General features: G+C 41.9%; 1 protein-coding gene across 1 annotated transcript in view; it reads right to left on the bottom strand.

Annotated features, from left to right (window-relative positions):
• The window catches only part of LOC125767614 (uncharacterized), an 89,925-nt gene extending 79,938 nt beyond the window's left edge, over window positions 1–9,987 (bottom strand). Inside the window, exon 1 of the mRNA XM_049434389.1 lies at window positions 8,453–9,987. Within this exon, the coding sequence (XP_049290346.1) occupies window positions 8,453–8,530 (78 nt within the window). The 5' untranslated portion in view covers window positions 8,531–9,987. The remainder of the gene's footprint in view (window positions 1–8,452) is intronic.
• Between the last annotated feature and the right edge of the window lie 12,405 nt (window positions 9,988–22,392).

Here is a 22,392-nt window from a genome sequence, read left to right as displayed (position 1 = left end):
GCATTTAATCTGTAACATCTTCACGCACAACGATCGTGGACAGATCGTGCGAGTGTTTTTTGTTCTTGTTTTTTTTACTACTTGAAAATGGATTCAATGAGAGTTTCGAGATTTTTGAGTTTTGTGTGTTTAAAGTTTTAATGTTTCTTTGCCACACCGAACGGAAACGGTGCGTATGTGATTATGGTCACATTTCGGCTTAGCTTCTTTGCGCGTGAGAAGAAACGAGACGAGGCACAAAGAACATTCGATAACGGAGAAAAGAGGTAAGGCAACGGAACGCACCGCGAGATGCTAGTTAATGTATGAAAATCCGTCAAAAGATTTAGCGTTTTCACTAATCACCCCAAATCCGCCGACTTGTGCGAATGAGCTTGTTTTTTGGGGGGCCAGTTTTGTTTCTTTTTTCTCTGAAGTTGTGTTTTTAAGCGAGAAACGAGAAGATAGATAAAAACAACGGACAGGCTGAGAGCGTTGGGTGGTAAGGCAGAAATAAAATTAATCCCACAGCACGATGAGGAACGGTTTCGGAATATTTTGAATAATCTTGGATTTAAAAAAAAGAGCATCATAATTCTTCCAGCCCCGTTCATCGGTATTAACGTCAATGAGCTAACTGGTAAAATGTGACTAACCAGAATAGTGCATCAGGAAATTCTGACAGTTGACCTTAGGCAGGTCTTCAAGTGTTCTACAGTGTGCTAATGTTTCGGACCACAAACTTTAGTATAATTGATCAGTACTGAAATTATGAAGAAATTGTGTATCACCAGCAAGCAAACAAACGAAAAAATGGTTGACACTAACACAAACCGACCTCATGTGCGATTAGTATGATTGAGCGAGTTTTAAGCCTCCCAAGGGTTCTAAAGTTTCCGCTTTACATTCCTCTATAAATAATTCTTTCGGTTTTGGGGAAATAATCTTATCCGCCTGCTTGCGCTTCCCTTTCTTTCCCTTTCAACCGCACGCACGCTCTCTGCGTGCGCTACGCGAGTCAAGACGAATGTTGACGGACGGATAATCTGTTCCCTTCGCGAGGGTTTCCTCCAACAGTTTGCCCGTGCGGAATCGGTTAGGAAATCTCGCGTGCAATCGCAAGAAAGTGTCGCAACGAGACCGGGGCCGAGACACACGCAAAAACCGGCCACAAACAAATAATCAGCACGACCGTTTTCTTTGGTAGAGGCCGGAGAGTTAAGACCCACGTACGGTGTGACACAACAAAAAAAAAAATAAACGCCGGCAAGAACGCACAACCCGGCAACCGTGAAAATTTTAATCCCACATATATTAATCATACAATAAATTAAAATAATCCAATCGGATTTAAATAATTAATTTATTTTGTATATTATTTATTCCCATCGTACTGTAGTGGTGGATTGCATCTGCCCGTATAGGCGAGGTGAGTGCCTTCGGTGAAGTGTCTTGGTAAATTGCGAATAAACCATACTTCCTTTCGCTGTGGAGAGATTTCTCGAACAAATCCGCACTACGGCGTCTCGATAGTGACTACAAATCACTTCACGAGCTCAACGATCCGACATGAAGAAACGAAACCTTTTGATTGGTGGTATCACCGGGTGGATCAAGTAAAACGTTATGTACCAAGCTAATTACACCCACCAGGGATTGTGACTTTAACAGTCTGTTTGCTTTAGTCACCTCCAGCAAAGTATGTGTTCTGTAAATTGTAAAGTATCCCATAACCTCGAACGCATAGAAAGCACCCTTAAAATTGGGATGGAATGTATGAGTGAAGGAATCCGTTCTTTCTCTCACAAACTGACACAATTTTGAGCGTATGTGTGCTTGCTTTAAATTTCAAGTTACAAGGTACTTATTTAATTTACTGTTCCAGTTTTTAATGAAAAAAAAATTTCAAGAACCAAAGGACCTTCTGCAGGTCGATTTTTTTTCTCTTTCGTATTAGTCTTCTAGTAACTTCAACTTCAATACACTACATGAACGCAACACGCACCTTCAGACGCACCATAACTGCCGAAGAGAGCCGAAGAAACATTCCAAACCTCAAAGTCTCGGCATCGCACTACACGGCAATCGAAACGGAACGCTGCTAGGTCGCCACAAACCGAACCGAACACGCTGCCTTAATCCGGGATTATATTTATTTTCAGGCGAGTGAGCTATAGCTTTGAACGATTGAAATAAACAGAGAAGTGTTCGTGTGTGTGTTTTTTTTCTTCAGCGGACATTCAAGAAATGTAGCTACCGGAATGTTTCACTCGTCCTTGAATAGTAAGTCGTGAGTTTGTTTATGTTTTTTTTTGAAAAAATAATTCAAGAAAAATAAATTTATTAATAAAAAGTTTTGAAATAAAAAATAAAAACTTTAATTATCTACCAGAACTCACCAAAAAGGTTAATACCTTTTCCAAGGAAGCTGATAATCACGAACAATATATTTCTTTTATTGCGAAACAGGTCCCTATTCGGGTTTTGCATAAACCTAATCACTGCATTAATTTGTTATTCTTCGCATGGGACGGGATTTATACGTTGTTTTATTATTTCTTTTTTGTTGCTTTCTTTCACTGCACCTCTAATCGTTGTATGCATTTCATTCATCATTAAAGCGCGTCTCCCATCGTGCGCCATCATCGGCAAGGGGGCGTTGTAATTACACCGACTAACATACATACTCGCTCCACACAATTCGCGCACACAATCAGAGCCGGCTTTAATTTTTACACCCCCCCTTCTCCCCTACCAACCCCTTTGGTCAGCCATTTACACCTTCCAGAACGGGGAAGATGGTTCGCAATGGCCAAGGTGTTCGAGGTGCCCAAGCGCACTCATTACAAATCGGACGCTGTGGGCACTGTAGTGGTAGAAAATCAAGAACCATTTGCTTTTGCTTTGCATAATTTATCATACGTGGCTTAGGTCGGTGTGTGTTTGTGTGTGTTTGTGGGGGAGCAAGCAGCAGTCACAAACCGTATCCATATGTTCCGGTTCCTTCAACGGCAATGAATAAGATATTCAATAATCTCTGCCTCGAGGGTTTCGTTGCTCTTCGCTTCCGCCAAGCTGCAGCAAAACCACGAAACGGACGGTCTGGTGAGGATTATTAAAAAAATCTCCCATATCCCAGAACCGATTTTCACTATCTTTACGTCTGTGGCTACCGTGGCCAAACCGTGGCCAGTGGGTGGGTTTGGTCGTTCTGAATGATGAGGAATTATATATTTATTTTTTTGTTTTTCGCTTGAAAAATACATTTCAATCCATAACGAGTGAAAGACGTTTTTTTCGCTACCGGGTACTTCTGGGCGTCCACACGTCACTTCTTTTAGAATAATCTTGTTGATGCAATATTTTTATTTGGTTTGTTATGCAAAAGAAAGAAACATATTCCTATACTGATATACTATTTGTTACCTCTCTCTCTTTCTCTCGCTCGCAATCCCTTTCATTTCGCTGACTGTGCACCTCTAGTCACCTTTTGTTTTGTTCCTTTAATGCCACGGGATTTAAATCCGCGTATGCCTGGTACGATCTAAAAAAACGAAAAAAACAAAAACCAGCCGGCCACTTAATGCGCGCCAAGAATCGTAACGTGCAGATCAAATCTCTTGACAGTAAAGCCGCGACTCTCGGTTGCTGGACAAAGTAAGCTCGTACGGTAACGGCTACTCATACCGTACGCAGCACGGGATCAGGGAATGGGGTTTGTTCTACCGAGTTGAACGGCGAAATCTTGAAGGTAGCACGGCCAGTACCGTTGCCAATCCTTCCCTTCCCCTCCCCGAATGAACTAATCCGTCGGCGCGAGGGAAAGGATTAAGAAGATTAAAGCGCGCACGTTCTACTCGAGTGCCAGCATGCTTCTTTCCCTGCACGTACCATTCTTTCCTTTCCATGGCTTAAAGCCACTGAAATCGTCTCTCAGCTCATTTTTGTAGGTTGAGATTTACGTGTGAAAAATTCATTCCTCTATTCTGCATTTCTCTTGGCACTCCACTCCAGCAAAAACATACCTCCATCTTGTAGCTCCAACAAATCTGTTTGTGGAGAATTCTCTTGTCGCCAGCTAAACCCTCAGCTTATCGAGATTGGCTTCGGGAAAGGTTTTTACTTACGTTGGGAGAGCACTGGCGAGAAAATAAAGAACAAAAACTGCACACACGACCGCATCCGACAATTGATTGCGTTCCGATTTGTCCGGGTGCTCGCTGCAAACTGCAACAGGGTGCAACGAATCGGTAAATGCCACATAAAAATATCAAAAGTGATTAACCATCGTGGCCACCGACGATAGGCGCGCAATTTTACGATCTTAATCCCACCGGGGGTCACCCGGCCAAACCGATGGGCCGGATTAGAGCGAGTCAGATGATTGAGAAATGAGTCAGCAGTCAGTGTGTGGAGGTTTTTTTTGTGTAACACAAGCCGCACACACAAACGAGACAACATGAAGGCAGGAAGGCAGAAATTCGTTCATTCTGCCAACAAGTAGGTGACCTCAGGAAGATAACATGCTTTCCGGGGGTGGTTTTTTTGTGTTAGTTCCTTCATTTTCTTGCGGTTCATGGTTTTCCCTTGGCAAGTGGGAATGAAAATTGATACGCGTGCTGGTCGCGTAAATCAATTCGTATTTTCTTGACGGGGAAGAAAGGTACGGATCAAGCGGCGATATTTAGTGCACCGTGAGCGATCCTCTTAAGATTTGTGACCGCTGGGTGGGGTGATTTTCTTGGCCGAAATGGGGACCAACCAAAAAAAAATAAAAGGATCAGCTTGCGCTTTACCATTGTCGCAGCACATGGCGCAAGAGGAACGGATTACATGCACGCACCGTAACCTCGAGGGGTGACCTTTTTGGTCTGCTCCACTTGGCCTTCTTTCGCATCAAAAATCATTTACACTGGCTGGGTTGTTTTTCCCTTTCTCCCTCTCGAAAAACGCGTGACATGCTAATACGGGTCAACGATGTTAGTAAGTGTAAGTTTTTATTTACTACAAATCTTCCAACCACACACATGACACTGATTCCCGCTAACCTAACGCACACGTGGTAATTGATGTCACGTTCGGGATTTAGTTTTTCCCTTTCCATTGACAGAGCCAAGAATTTATCGTTAATTCGATGCATTGCGTGAATTGCCGAAGAATGTTATCGATATCGAATGTTTAATCTGCTGATGATAAGCAAGAAGGATTATGCGTATATAATGCGCTTATGTTATCAATGTTTTAAATAAAATAAAACATTTATTTATGAAAATTAAATTATCTGTACGGATCGATCCATTACTTATTGGAATTATTTTGCAATAGTATTTTGAAATTTTTTTGGTAAAATTATTCAAAGTTTTCATTTGTCTTGTAACACCACTAAATGTTAGTCTTCAACACAAAAACCGCTTAAAAATCTTTCTTGGAATCAAATATTTTACTTCAAACACACTTGCACTTGCTCTGAAACATCATTACGGGAATCAGTTCACTGTTACAACTATTTTCCCCTTACTGCCATAAACACTTCAACTCGTGCTACAATAATGATCATAAAATGTGAAATTTCCCCTGAACGCAGCATTCCCTGTCAATTAGAGGATCATTTTTCAACTTCCTTTGCATCTTCGGTTTCGATCAATGGAAAGAGCACTGAACCCTGCGGGAGCTTTTCCTTCACACAGGGAAAATGAATAGAATCTGTAGAACCAAAAAAAAGGAAAACAAAATAAACCCTTTCCTTTTACTTGAGAAAGCAAAGCAGAAAAGGATTTTTACAACGGGACTGCATTAGAATCACAAAACGAGAGATACGTTTACATTCCATTTTTGCATGGTGTATGAACGGGTAAATGAGAGTCAAAGATCATGGATGCATCCTCGATGGATGATATTGGCGATTGCACCATGGCAGGATGCCATGTATCGGGTCACAACACAAATGGGATAAAAAATTATCCACTACCATCATACACAGCTTCCAGGATTAAGAATGCTAAGGATACCTTCTTCGACATTCTTTAAAGGTGTGCTAAGGTGAGCGAACCAACGGTCCAAAAAACAATACACGAACTGTAGGCGAAACAACACCAAAGAAAAAGGTGCGAAAAGGTGCGAAGCGAAAGTCCTTGCAAAACGAGACCCGATAGAAACAATTCCTAAGCTGAGTTGAGAGTGTTATTTTTGTTGTTGTTTATTCTATTGCTTCTCCTGGTGCAATAAAACCGTAATTCGTTACGTGCCTACCGAGGTGTCCTCTTTGCCACCTTGTTCCTTGTTTCGGGGATTCACAGGATAAAAGAGAAATGCAAGAATGCCGATGGAAAGATAAAAATATCAGTGTGTAAACACAGTGTTTCGGTGATCAACCCCGAACCCGGATCGGTATGTCCCTTGCGTTCGAACGGTCGAACGATAAGACGGGCAGGAATTGGGACGAATTAGAGACGGAATAACAAACACCGAAACTAAGCCAGGAAAACAGGACCTTCCATGCTCATTCTGTTGGAAGTGTTGCTCGATTTGCTGAAGCCTGGCCGGGGCAGCTCGAGCACCGCTCGTCCTTCGGTCCGATTAGGACGGCAAAATTGTTTGCGTTTCACATCACTGATCAAGGATCGTGTATGTCCTGCTATCATAAATCAACGTCTTAAGTCGTCCTTTTTGGTGGCGTGGCGGTAGGTTCATTAATCTCGATTAACGCGACACGCACGATCGAACCCGATCGACCCCCGGTAGCTTCTTCCGCATACATCAGAAAAAAAACCCTCGCTTATCCCAACGTCCCAAACCCGGACATCCGTTGCGTTGCGCGTTCGACGCAAGGTAGGGTTTTCACGTAAGGGGGTTTTGTATGCGGATTATAATCCGTGATCTGTTCCGTGTGCGTACGCTTTACGCTCCGAGTTCGACACATTCTCACTTTGAGCCACCCCGTGGCTATCTTTCTTTTTTTCCTGCTTCTTTAAGATCAACGATGCAATGAAGCTCTCAGCACAATTCATCCTAGTGCGGGAATAAAAACGGATTAAATATTCCCATCCTATTCTTTTGCTGGGATAACGGGCTGTCGCTCTTCCATGGTGACCTCACCTCATGTTGTGATCTTCTCTTCGCTTGGCTAGCGACTGTTCGTTACGTCGGGGAAGAATTTGGGATTATAGAAAGACGGAAGCATTAATTCGATTTATGACAATTAATCGATTGTTAGCTAATGAGGCAGATTTCTCTACTGGCCGGATTATAGGCATCCCCACCCTTGGGGGCAGAATGAATTCCCCCTGTTCTAGGAACTTCTATCACCCGATACGTTGAATCATCGTCTAACCACTGCAGCTCGGTCCGCTCTTCCCGGTTTCGTATGCGTTTATCGCATTCCGCTACCGCCCAAACACGACGAAGGTCAGACACAGGCGCTTCCGACTGTCGAGACGCACCCGATGAATAATGCCCTTCGTTGCGGAGTGCTCCTGATAGCAAACCGTCTGCCGTCTGTCGGTTTGTAGCATAATCAGTGTAATGTTCTGCAAACAGCGTGTGCAACAGCACCCAGTGTCCACCCACATCGTGAACGTATCCTTAGCATAACGCTACGGAGTGATCCGATAGTGGAGAAAGTGACCGTGTTGATATCATGCACGTCCATTAGTTCACGACCTTCCCGCAGCGTGTGTGTGTAAAGAGGGTCTCGGTCGGTTTTTTTGTGCGTGTTTTTTGTTTTTGTTTTGTGGTCTGCTTAAAACCGGATGTGCTAATCTGATCTGCGAAATGGAAGTGACTCGGTTGCTTATCAAATGCAGGCAGCTTAAATTGTTTTGTAAGAGATCATACTTACGACGGCAATCAGGAGGTTTTAATTTTTGAGTACAATTTTCGGGCACTTCTTTATGAAATGGCACGAATGTAGTGATTCAAGAATTGAAGAATCAAATAAGATCGCTTTGGTACACAAAATTAATCAACCCACAAAAACTCTATCTCTTTCTTAATATTTTTATCCTCTTCTTTATAATCCAACTCAGCGCTACCAAATCATCCATTGTTTCAGGATGCAATTATGCATAAAATTGAAGCTTATCCCGTTTGACACTCGAAGCTACAAAAGGATCCTGTTTTGCAAAGGGAAGATCACAAGCTAATCCCAATGTTAACAAGATTATAAGATAAGCACCACCATCTCGGGGTGCTTACAATTTGCAAATGACCCAGAAGCTGCCAAAAGTCAAGCACGATGTACAAGCATACAAAGCTCATTACCATCGCAAAACCTGACCATCTCTACCCAGGGGATGATCCCTGCCGTTGAGAGATGGTGCTGTTCCAGCATAACCTTGCACACCCTCAGGAAGGGTTTTTTTTGCTTCGAACGAGTACAGGTACGCAACCAGAAGGATCTTTCGTCCTTCGACCGTTCAAGACCTCCCAGCCGGTTCCGGTGTTGTTGCCATTAATTAACCACACTCACACTCACCTGTTCTCCAGTGCTGGCGGCGACCCAAGCTTCAGCGAAGGTTTCCATTGCACTCTGAAAATCCATGCTAAACAACATGCACCACGCCGTTTCTTGCAGGGTCACTGATATCGTGTACAATTGTAGGCCTGTTTTTTCCCCCTTTTTGCTTTTGCTTCACTTACACTCACACACGGAGCTATTGCTCACTAATCACAACACACTGCTAAACGATCGGCGTTTGTGGCCACCTTCTGTAATTGGTGCACGATCTATGCCGGTGCAAGTCAGTGTTTTCCACGTGAAACCGGCCGTTTTTTCTGTTTTTCCTTTTACTCGCGAGTACACAAATGTCATCAGACATGCACAAGAGTACACCAATCTCATCAGAGACATGCACGCGGAAACGATGTTGATCACAGCACTTTTCTTACTCGCCGTACCATTCTCTGCGGTACACCACGCGCACAAGGATGGAAGTTGGTTTGTGAAATGAAGAAAACTTTCCGAAAATTCATCACCCACGGGTATGGTTGGGTAGTATTTGGGAAACAAAAATCATCCCGTACAACAACTAGCTTTCGCACTGATCAACCTCGGTTGTCCGATTGCGCGTTGTGTTCGACTCGACGGCTAAGGATTAAATGCTAACCGATTCGCCTGTACCGAACCCATGAAGAGTGAGCCTCACGATTCCTTGACTTGTGGGAGGAAGGGTAGTTGGGTGGGTTGAGGAAGGTTGGTAGTGCGATTGGGAAGGGTTGGGGTGGTTCACATAATCGACTTCCGGAAGCTGCCGGTTTGCGCGCCTTCCGACAAAACACTCTCACCCGATCTCGGATCAGCTTCCGCGCGTTTCGAGTCGTTCCGTTTTCGTCCTTTTTCAGTGTGTCGATGTGTGTCGGTTGGGATTGAAATGCTCGCTCCACTCTCACTCACGAAGGGGATGGAATGAAGTCGTACCCCTACTGTTATGTTAGATCAGAATTTGGGAATATAACTGTGTAGCTGATCGGCGGGGAAACCCAACGTACAGATCAAAACTATGATCATGGACGACGAACACGTAGTGCTAAATTGTCTACAGCAATACTCAACAACGTTCGTCCTTTTGTTCGATTTTTAAATTCATATTTGATGATAAACTATGATAAGTATTTTAATTTACACTGCCTCGTTGTGCATCACGACTGGACACTACCGTTCACGCACTAATGTTCACCGAGGGTTTTACGCTGGACTTAGAATGATCACACCTCACGTATTTCAGAACGTTCACGCAATACGTACGCACCGTGCGCGTATGCCAGACGTACCGTGTCGTGCGACAAAAGAACACACGGAGCAGAGTCGCGCAGCGATCCACTCTGGTCCGGGAAAAACAAGGAACTAAAAAAAATTACGCTCTACTCGTGGCGCGTTGCCGGATCCGGAAGATTTCACGCATGCAGGGTTCGTTTCGAATGGGCTCGAGTGAGATGAGTGGATGAGTGTGTTGGTGCGCGCTCGCTCTGGCATGTGCCGGTGAGAATGGAACACGATGTTGGTACGAACTGGCTTCGTAACACTCAACAGTGCCGAACGGATGTTGCTGCGGCGTTGATTTTGATGATTTTAAAATTAAAAACAAGAGTGTTACATTTTTATGTTAACAGTAAAATAGGCAATGTGTAAAATAGATTTAATATGTTCACAAATTAATCATCAGCATGGACAATAATTTTAATAAGTAAATACTAATTTATGTTTGAACTCAACAATCAAAACATATTTTTACGATGTTGAAAATATTTTGAGGTATTATTAATCATTTTCCAGCGCTAAATTTTTATAGTACAATTGCTTGCATGATTGACTGAGCTCTAACAGCCTTGACGAGTCAGCTTATATGATTTATAAGAATAAAATCGAAGTATAACTTTTTAATTAATTAGAAGAAGACATTCAAATTGAATAAAACTAAACGATACATTATGTTTAATGCAATCTCTTACAACAGCTGCTATAATTACAATCTCACTTGCCATTCGTTAAGCACTGTATTTGTGGAATGTTATCGCACGAAGCCAATTTCAGTCGCATATTTTCGTGACTGTCTGCATTTGACAAGCCAGGAAAGGGACAGCATGTCAGAGCGAAAAAGATAACCAGTGCTGCGTTCTGCCGAGGATTCACGACAAAAATTTGAATGCCGCGCTTCGGATGCAGATCTCCAATCGAAGGGATAATCGGTGCCATTTGTTATTGTAAATTGTTAATAATGCAGGCGCCATGATGGTGGAAATGTTGTTAAAAATGACAAAATTCTCTAATCTTAGGTTTCAAAGAAAATGAAGAAAACATTCGTTTTGATCACAATTTGTACTAATTCCTAAAATGTATACAATTAACTTATTCTTGATAATTTAAATTACATTTCAAACAACATTAAAACTAAATTTAGTTTAACCAAGGACAATTTCATATTGCGTATCGTATTATTTAACTCTTACATTCATCGACCATGTTTTTCATAATATTTTATGTTAATCTTACCAGCCACACTCGTCGGGTTACATTCCTTCCGTTATTTAATTCCCAACAATTGTAAATGTTCGCACTTTTTTTTTTAAATGCACTTTTTAAGCACATGCATTTCTTGAGGAACTCACACATACAATTTCAACCTTTTGACGCATGTGCTGAGTGGAAAAGTGGGCGTGTTTTGCAATGCTTGAAAGTGTGCGTGAGTGAACTCGTGGTGCATTCGTGTACACGTTGTTAGCCACTGCAGGGTTCGTTGACGCGGTGTAATTTTCATTTAGCAACAATTAAGAAATTGGACCAAAAATCATTGGACGAATGCTAACCACGGTGTAACATTTTTACAGTTTCTTTTTTAACTTTCCTTGCATTTGTTCAATTTCGATTTGCAATTGAATGTTGCACGGTTTCACCATGCAAAGTATTGTTTTTCAGCTTGAGTTTGTTTTTTCGAGATCTAATTTTGAAGGTTCTCGTGCTGTAATTTTCTGGCTCCACCTTCCCGCGCTTTTCTGCTCGTGGAACAGAAATCTTGCATCCCAGCATCCGAGATATGCTCCATGTAATGCAATGTGGATAATACGCAGCGTTCTTCCGGTGGAACCGCTCAGACACAGCGCAATCCCGATTGTCTCACTCTTCCAGCTCCCCAATTGGTTGGCAGTTCGGTTTCTCGGCTAAGCTTTGCACATCTTCGGAGGATCTGGTAGTGGGTGTCCTTGGTCTGATAAACCGCCTTTTTTTCTTCTTTTAAAAATAAGCACTTCCTAGGAACATTTATTCTGCTGCATGTATTTTTCTTTGTTCAGGTTTTATGTTTGCAGGGTGGCTGAGAAATACATATTTTTTATATCCTTTAGATGCAATTTTTTCTCTCCAAAATATTCGTGCTTATCCTTCGTAGGAGTGTATAAAAAACTGCCAGAGAAGCATCATAAGCATTAGAAGTTTTTTGATGGTTTTATTGAAACTATAAAAATATGTTTTGATATCATTTGCTTTTAGAAATGCGTGTGATATTAATTTTTAGTCAATTAAGTTTTTACTGGTCCAAATACGGCTTTTTTACTTTGATATCATCATTGTCTAATAGGTCTGTATTTCTTTATCCACAATTATTCATTTTCTTGCAGTAAAAGTGCAGCAACGTTAAGCGAATGCATTAATTTATAAAGATAATGATTAAATAAACTGAACATTCTACTTTACCCAGCTTCCCATGAGTTACGTGATCATGAAAATCGGGTCTCCTTTCGCAATTTTAAGCAGCATTATTTGCTAATAAAAACCTCATTCCGAAAAGTTGTGTCATCGTTTCCCATCGTAAAATTACCACATTTTCTTAAAAGCAATTCAAAACCCCGGACAGGCAAAACTCCTAATAAGCACCTGTCCAACACCGTGCCAACCTTCACGTAGGCTCCAACCACCAAGAAACCGTTCTGCAGAAGGATAAATGTCCTTTCGACCCCACCATCACCGATTCCACCACTATCATACCCTATGTTTCCTGTACAACTCAGTACAGTATACGGTACGGATGCGAAAAGAGAGCGAGCTCCAACGTTCCCAGGGTACCGGTTCGGTTGCGATCTAATTCAGAGCAGGATAAAATTTAATTATTTACAATCAAAGTTTTATATCAGCGCATATAATGACATTGTAAATTTTCATATCTCCTTTAATGTGCAGACTTTCCTCGGTCGGTTGAGGTTCTCCGATCCCGCTGCAATTGAGACGTACGACTTGAGCAAGGGATCTCCCATAAGGAGGTGGATCGGTGCAGATGGAAGGAAGGCTTTGGGTGCCAGTTAAAATCGAGCTCGATCGGTTGTGAAAACTTTGCAGCGCTTAGTTCAAAACTATGTTGCATCAAATTGCGTTCGGTTCTCGTTTATGGATGGTTCTACGAAATGTAATGTAGCTGGTTAAAATGCCAGCTGAAGCGTAAAATGCATCTAACTGAAGCTACTAAAAGTAAATAATACGATAAAACATGCAAGCTCTGTTCTTCGTGCTTGTGAAAATAAACCTTTTTATTTTTTAAACAAAAAAAAAATTGAAGAAAAATAAAAAAAATTCTAACATAAGTATTTCCATACACAATATTAGGATGTTATATTATAGTAAATAAGTAAGGAAGTAATTTTAATAAAGTAATTATAATAAGTAAGTATTATAGTAAATGTAAATATTATAGTAAAAAATGGTTTCATTAAATTATACTAGGTTGATTTATACCAAAGGCATGCACGTGTAATGAACTAAATGAACTTGTAATTGTAAGAACCACATTGAAATAAACAGTAGCAAAAGGAAAGTCAAGCGATTCACATCAGTTACAAACACTAAAATAAATATCACAACTTTCCCGATATTTCACCACCAGTGGAAATTCCTACTATGCTATCAATGTAGACTGACCATTTAGCAGATTCATGTGAGTGATTAATTCCAGCTTAGTAAGCCACTATGTTAATTATAAATTCATAAAAAGTCGAAAATGGAAGTAAAATATCTTTGAATATTTAATGTAAGAAATAAGTTGGAAAAGCATAAAATCATGTTGCCATTATTGTTAAATTTTTTGGACAACATTTGGCAAAAAAGATAAAAAATCTGAAGTGCATTTAATTACCTATTTGATTTAAATATTTGGTTGGAAATGCCAACAATAAGCATTCTTTATAGATAGATTTTTATGATTAACCCATAATGCAAATAAAATAATTCTCCTCTATCGAGAGCTATTTTTGAAACATGCAGCACAAAATAAAATCCATCACAACATATCCCCCATACTATCTAACATCTTCTGCCAGCAAACGAAAATAAGTTCACCTGAAGTATAAATATGCTTTATGGGTGGGAACGGCTCCCACCATGTAAAGCCGACCACCGGCCACCACGACACGTGGACTGAGAACAGACGAATGCTGCGTGAAGTCTTACGCAACGACTAGAAACTGGTGCGCTACGGTTCCCCTACTAGCATCGACCACATTGAGAAACAGGTTCTTTCGTTGCTTTTTCGAAAACATGCGGAAAATATTACCGACAAAATAAGCTTCAGATCGCTAGTACGCTAGGTGCAAGTTTTAAAGGATCTTTTTCGGGTGGGAAATTTCCTTTCTACCGTACGAGATGGTATTGCGTGAATGTTTTTAGATGAACTTTTCCTCGGAGTGGCAGCGTTACGTCCTGTTGGGGGATGAAGTTCTAGGAGTTATTACGTCGATTTGAGGACGGCTGGCGGGTGTAGATGCAGAGAACATAATTCTCACCAACGCGTGATATATGGCCAGTATTTGTCTCAATTAAAATTACAACGAAAATGGTCACTGTGGTGATGATACTGATGCTACGCCGTCTTGATGATGGCTTCACAGACAGGATCGACCGAAACGATAACCATTTCTTCCATTCACCCTGCATTAGTTCTCCAGCGATGGAAGGCTGAGAATGGTTTTAAGTAGCAAGTAGTAGTAGTTAAGAAAATTGTTACAAAGACTTTTTGATGGTGGTGTGTGTAGAGATTTCTTTCATGTTGCATGAAGTTTTCCATACTCCGTCGTGTGCAGTAGTGTACCTCAAAGCCTTCGGTCGATGTTTCGATACAGAAAACCAATCCGGACTAATTGGCACCGGAGATCCATTAAAAATAGTTGCCACTTTCCAGCAAAAGCGACTGAGCGTTGGAAACTTCAAACGCCCGAGAGTTCTTAATGGGGAAAGTTTGGCCCCAAGAAACGGTATGGTACGTGCTATTAAAAATTTTCAAGATCTATAAGTTCGAGGATTTGCAAGGCGATGGTTTTAAAAGCTGTCAATTAAAATTTGTTGCAATGATTTTTCAAGTCAATACCGTGGAACTTGGATTATGCAAAGATCTGCAGACAGGGAGATAACTTTAAAATGGTTTCTATGGTGTACTAGCTTCAAAGAACTTTTTCAATATTATATTCAATAATTTTTTTTAAACTTAATATTTTGGCATTGTGTACATTCCAAAAACGTCTATTAACTATTTTGAATAATTTGAGAGATTTGAAGACAAGTTATTTGTTTTGGCTTTCATTCCTTTAGCAAGGACGGTTGTTATGGTCGAGCAAATATCAGACAAAGTAAAGATTTTGTTATCCTTAATTTGTCATTTTGTATTTCTGTCTGTCCTTTGAATAAAATATATAAAATCAAAAATAGCACTTGCTAAAACTAAGAAATATCGTTATCCTTCATAGAATTATACTTCTCTGAAAGTGTTAGTAAATGCGCTGTATAAAATTTCTGTAGATTATCAACAAATGATATATATTCAAATATCATCCATCACTGAAATTTAACCGTAAAAATAAATGAGTTTTGGCTCAAAACTTTTCAATCATGATAAAACAAAATCTTCCTGCAGCAGTTATTTCTTTGGTAGGAATTTTTCCAAACTTCAGAACCATCCGCGTTAAATCATCTGAAGAAGACCAGCCAAAATCAATACCCCTGCCAGGAAGCAGAGGGTTCGCCGTACCTTTTTTTCCAAATGAGCAATCACATCATAAAGCATAAGGCATGTCACGTCATCGAAATCCCCAAACGTTTTGCTCCCTGCCACCAGTGAAAGCACTCCAGGCCCAAGGAGCAAGGTGATTTCGTACCGTTCTTCTTTGCTTTGAAGCTGAAAAATCTTTCGCTCGTTTGGATGGGACGTCCTCGTTTCAAACCATTTCCCATTAACCAGGAGATGGAGAGAATGTACCGCAAGCAGAAGGCCTGAAACGACCCATCTCCCTAGTCCACGCAAAAAGGCGTGCGGACAGTAGTGATTTAACAAATGGAGGGACACACTAGGCAGGAAGGTTGATAGGTAGCCTTTCCGCTTTACTCACTGTAACGGGGATGGAAGAAAGATATAATGGTGATGGTCCTGGCAGCCGGAAAGATGCGATGTGGTTGGCATGCTGACATTTAACAGCTATTACAAGAAGTTGTCATCGATAAGAAGCACCAGGAGCCTCGTTTTATCAGTGGATGGTAGAGTAAAACGAAAGAGTGGATAGAAATGGGAAGTTGTTTAGGGACAGAAGAAGAGTAAAATGTTGCGCCATTGGGGGGGCATTTCATCCAAAACATAACAATGTTTTTTTGTGTATGTAATCCCCAATAAACTCTCAATCCTTGCTTCAGACGTCATCGGTCTGATTGATCGCGTTGGGTTGTCCAATCGTTCGGACTGTGTACACTCGTTGGATCAACTTCCCTGCCCGATGAGGTGAGTTGTGGTATTGATATGTAGACTATCATAATAGCAAATATTTGTCTGCTCATCGCCTGCATGATATGTCTAGCTGTATTGCTTCATCGAATCGGTCGATCGATCGTCAAGTTGATCGGAGTCGACATATGCGCGTTACCTAATCTAATCTGCATGAGAGAGAAACCTACCTTCCCTTGCGGTGGAGTATCGAACCGAAACGGGTATGTAAATCGATGCTTTAATTAGCATCGGCTTCAATTGTAACGAGGCCAATGGTAAAATCGTGGGATAGTATGGCTCCCTTTTCGTACGAAAAGGTTTACTGTCAAGATTGGGGAACAGTCACAACGTTGCTATCTGCTTATCTTGTCCCAGTCTGAGTCAATCAGTTACCCTCGGCGTATGTTAATTCAATCAACACCCAGTTGCACTTCCAATCGGTTCAAGCTCCCTTACAAATTAGAGTGACGATGAGCTCCTCATCCAATAATCGTTATCAGTCCCCGGGCATGTGTCTTATCGGGTACCTCATCCTCTTTTTTTATTTACGTGTGAGCAGAGAGTGCGGATTTTTCGATGCGAGATATCTCGATATCTCGGCTATCGAGCCTCAATTGCCATGAGTTGGCCGCATGAGCTTCGGGTGTGATGGTTAGTTGCGTATTTGGGAGACCTGCGCGTGATTGATGCACGCTTAATCAAGGCTGAGTTCATTGAAAACTTAATCACATTAACGGATGGCCGATTGATTTGGGTTTTTGAAAGCAATTTTGCTAGAGCGGCCAACGGAAGCATTGGTTTGTGACAAGAGCTTGAATGATTTGTTGGTCATCAAAGGTGTGTTGTTTTGATGGAGACGCAATGCACTCCGCTTATCGGAAGCTTACGAAATATGATCAACGATTGTCAAATGAATCCGTGTCTGCAATAATGCTAGGTGATAATCAGGATTCTACAAACATTGTTTGCGTATTGAAAGAATCTGTCACTACGTCACTTTGAAATGGACGCTATCATTTGATATACTGTTATTTTTCTTTACCCGATCACAGATCCACCGTAGACTTGATAATTGTGTAACCATTTTAATTCCTAGAGCCAATGGCCTTGCTTATTTGAATACTTGATGATTTTTGTCTACGTGGTTAAGGTATCTTTAAATCAATTTTTGGAAATTTTAGTCGACAGCTACACGTTCGGAGACATTAACGTCTTCACGGAAAAGACCGGTAAAAAATTCTCTATCCAGTTACGGCTAAATACAGCAAGAAAAGTCAGAATAGGCACATCAGGATCTCTTGATATTACACCTGTTGCAAGAGTTCTCTCAAGAGGCTAAAGTGCCACAGAAAAGGAGTTGAAGACTTTTCAAAATCGAAGGTGTCAAACGCAACGCTCGACCGGAACAAACCCGATGCTTGTTTTAGTTTCAGTAGTATAGGGTTAGTCTATCTTTTGCATACCAGTGAACCAGTCTTGACGATGACTTAAACTTCGTCATTCACATAAGACACAAGAAATTGAAAACACTGGTCTATACACACAAATTAGAAAACCAACTTAGTGACAAGTTTTGGAATTATAGCTGAGCTGTAATTGTATATGGCAAGTTGGTTGTTAAGAAGAAGTTATTCAGAATGTAATTGTATTTATTCAAAAAAATGTTTATGTCTATGTTTAAATGTTTATGTACGACCCAATTGTTGTTCCTGCTTCGAACTACCTCAGCGATGCTCAACATGGGTTTGTCCCCAAGCTATCACCAATCTCGTCGAGTTTGACAGCCTCTGCCACAGGACCATTGATGCAGGCCTTCCGGTCCATGTGATTTATACGGACCTCAAGGCAGCTTTTGACAGTGATCTCCGGGTCAAATGCTGAACTGGATGCGGTCCTACTTCAGAGACTGTGCGTATCGCGTGAAGATGGGAGAACAAGCTTCTAGACGCTTCAACGCTTTTTCGGATATACCACGATGAAGCAACCTTGGTCCGCTTTTCTTTGTGATCTACTTGAACGACGTCACACGTCTGCTTGCTCCTTGTAGCCACCTGCTTTACGCGCATGATGCAAAAGTGTACCTTCCGATACACAACCCGGTGGACCAGTTGCGTCCCGGGAGTACTGGGACGATAAGTTGAGCTTCCATGACCAGCTAGTGCACATCGTCGCTAACAGCAATCCGCTAGTTGACACCCGATCGCCGTTAAGATGTTGTATTATTCCTTAGTTCGGCCTGTGGTGGAATACGCATTCATGGTGTGGTGGCCCATATCCTCAATCTCGTTTGTGGGGCTGGAGTCCATCCAGGGCAAAATTAAACGGTTTGCGCTGCGTTCCTGTAGTGTTCTGGTGAACCATGTAGGACGCTGCACGTTACTCAGCCTGGAGTCAGTGAAACAGTGGAATTATAACGCGCAAAGACTTTTCGTCGCAAGACTACTTGACTATCGGATCGACCTGCCAGCACTGCTCTCTTTGACATTTACGCCCCAGCAAGATCAGTTCGTGCTAGATCACTACTTGACGTAGGAAAACGTCATACTCGTTTTGGCGCCTCTGATCCATTCCTTACCATGTGCCTTACATTCAAAGCCGTTTCTGGTCGTTTTAAATCGAACTTGTCGCGGTCTTAATTGTATACGTTCCTTAATTGTATACGTGTAGTGCGGCATATTACTTGTTAAATGTAAAACTTAATACAACAAAAAGAAAAGAAATTTAATCAATAACAAATAACGAATAATGCTACAAGTCCATCCTAGTGCCCCACAAGCAGTAAACCGTGCTGCCCTTCCTGAGTGCTACAGTTCTATTGGTAGTACAGATTCCTCGTTGCGTGAGGAAATCAAGGTCATTCCCAATGATCTTCGCCCGAGGGTAGTGCCGGGCATTTTCGTGAATAGGTACGGCCATATAGACAAAATGAACCAGTTTTACACTGATGGATCATCCTCTGAGGAGGGCACCGGCTTCGGTGTTTTTAGCGAAACTACCGGAGCCTTCTTTAAATTGCGGCAGCCATGTACTGTGTTTACAGCTGAGCTCGCCGCAATTTTTTACGCACTATTGCTAATAGCAGCGAGCCCCCCTGACCAGTACTTCATTTTTACTGATAGCCTTAGCGCTATTGAAGCACTGAAAACTCCAAGGGCTGTTAAGAGTCAAGACTTCTTTATTGTAAAAATTATCGAGTTGCTAGGCTCGCTGTTTGATAAGGCGTTTAGAATATCGCTAATATGGGTCCCTTCTCATTGTGGAATTCCCGGCAATGAGAAGGCAGACTCACTGGCCAAAACAGGCGTCAGAGAGGGCGCATTTTACGACCGACCCATCTCATCCCAAGAGTTCCTTCGTTCCCCACAGCAACTTTTCCTGTCTCGCTGGCAGAGCATGTGGGAAGCGGATGAACTCGGGCGGTTCCTTTTCTCGGTCTCTCCGCAAGTGTCCCTGCGGCCTTGGTTCGGTGGGCTCTCTGTAGATCGTGCATTCATTCGGATGATGTCTCGACTCATGTCGAATCATTTCGCTCTGGATGCACATCTACAGCGTATTAATCTGGCTCAGACGAAAGTCTGTGGCTGCGGCATTGGATTCCATGATGTGGATCACCTTCTGTGGTCCTGCGTGGAATTCGAAGCTGCGAGACCCAGCTTGATAAGCGCAATTGAGGCCATCGGCAGACAGCCGGATACACCGATCAGAGATGTTTTGGCTTGTAGGGACCTGGAATACATGAGGCTTGTCTTCCGCTTCGCCAGGGACAACGGTCTTCTCCTTTGAATCCTATCCCTATTTCCCTCCTTCCCCTTCCTCCTATACCTTTCGTTATCCGTTGTGTTGTATTCGTCCTTACATGTTTTTTTTGGTAGTGCCTTAGCCAAGCCGTTGAGGAAACAGTCGTCTTCGAGGAAAATACCAGAGCCGCAAAAGGGAGGCAGACAGGGTGTTTTGTGCTGTCCACAATATTGTAATTGTTGTTTGTTTTTTACAGTCCTGTGCAGCCCCCAAGCAACGAGGGACAAGACCGCTATTGGTGTACTCACCATTTTCACCAGCACCACCATCTCACAATAGAAATAATATGCACAAATATCCACATGTATTCAACAACAAGACGCACAAAAATCAATAGCACTCCGAACCAATCCACAACAACAATAGTAACAAAACCAGCAATAACCACAAACCCCAGAATCACAACCGAGTATGCCCGGGATAAGGCAAAGGACAAGGAGGAAATGCCTTGTGATAATTATGTTAATTGTACTGCTTCAGCTCCAGAGGCTGACAATACGGCCAAAGCCGTCATCATGAATTATAAATAAATAAATAAAAATAAATAAATAACGAATAATGGATACAATTCCTGCTTATAACGACTTACAAACAGATAACAGCTACTGTTTTTTAATTGCTCATTCACCTATTGTTACTTGGGTCTTTATTGAGTGAATCATCTTAAGATGTGACGCATTTTTGTCTTGCGGGCACTCTAACGAAACTCGATAATATTTGTTGGATGCCAAAGAATAACAATTTGGTTGACCAGAATGTGTTATTCAGAGCTGTGGATAGTGGATTTTTCACTTACAGTTTATCATTGAATGCTAGGTTCAAATTTGGGCTACAGTCCGATAATGCTCGTTGAGCTCATGTCCGATGTCGTCATTGGAAATAACGTTTGACAATATTTATACTTGTTAACGCTGTCTACGTATGTTTCACTGCAGCTTGTTGCGTCGGTTATATTTCCACACTGCGTAGTGTTTTTAACAGATATCGTGGGGTTTCCCCACGTCGAAAGTTTAATTCGTGCAATATGTGTTAGATAGCATGATCGAAATGACACGTGCTCGATCAACTGATGCTTGTATTATCCACTTTCCACTATCCAGTTGGCTAAACGTATACCCTCAAAGCGAACTATATCGCGAAAAGCAAACAAATGGTGCAATCGGAATAAGCAATTAACGAACCGATAAAAACCTTTAGCAACAACCATGTACCCTAACCATGTTGGATCATGAACTGTTGATAAAACCGCTCTGGATAAGCGTGTTGGATATATCAGTACAAGCGAAAAGAGTCTCTGCGCTAAGCTGCAGGGTTGTTTGCTGTTACCTTGCCTTACCCTTCTGGTGTGCAAACATCGACGACACCCTACTAAAGGTGTTGCCGATTAACGTCAAAAGGGAGTAGAAAAAAAACTCAACACAGGCTACAGGCGACAACATTGCTCTGCTCAACCAATTTTGAAAAGTGGCCCCCAGTTTCGTCTTGGAGACCTGGACCAGGTCCCTCGATCAGTCCTGATAAGCTATGCAGTGTCTTGTGTCTATCTCGAATCTCGGCTCTTGCGGTTTTGACACCTTTGTGCCGTTTGGAACGCACATCGAAGAACATCTGAGCCGACTACTATCGAGTGAGTTGTTGTTAGCTGTTATCACCCATCGGGAGGAAGCCTTTGAAACGTGGTGTGCTGTAGTTGCTACAAGGTGTCAAGGGTGAAAAACGGGAGACGGTAGACATGGTGGAGGTTGTAGTGTCGAAACTCGTCGTTGCCACGTTCTATCCGGGTAGGATCGTACACCTTCCGGAGCTTCAATCCAATAACGGGGTGTGGTTGACTTTTCAATAAGTTTAATTGTCAATCCATGTTCGGTTAGTGGTGGATCGGTACGGTGTTGGTGTAGCGGGGACATCGTCTTTATCATCGCCGTGTGCTAAACGACACATTAACAACGACGCGTACTATAAGGGACCAAGCGCCTCCACGTCGACATTAGGCTAAAATGAATTTGTGAGCGGTGCCCCATCATATCCCCTACTCCGTTTGAATTGCTTCACAACCATCAAGCAGCAAGAGTAGCAAGAATATGACGATATACGAAAGTACCGAAAATCAAACAAATCGATTGTCAAACTTCACTTCAACAGCGTAAGGAATCGCTATTTCGTAACACCCATTTGAACTGTATTTGAGATTGACCACCGCTTCAGAACCAAGACCATACCCTTATCGAAGCAATCTGAGCAACTTTTATGTTGGTTAGGTAAATCACGGTGGATCTTCTTATCTGTCGAAACATACTTTTTTCCCGGTATGAATACCAATGTAGCGATGGATCTAACTAACGTGATGGTGCGTGATTTCCTATAAACCGAAGCGGAAGTTCCTTGTGAATCA

This window comes from Anopheles funestus, chromosome 3RL, assembly GCF_943734845.2.
Source record: "Anopheles funestus chromosome 3RL, idAnoFuneDA-416_04, whole genome shotgun sequence".
Lineage (NCBI taxonomy): Eukaryota > Metazoa > Arthropoda > Insecta > Diptera > Culicidae > Anopheles > Anopheles funestus.
This window is presented reverse-complemented; position numbering and strand designations above follow the sequence as displayed.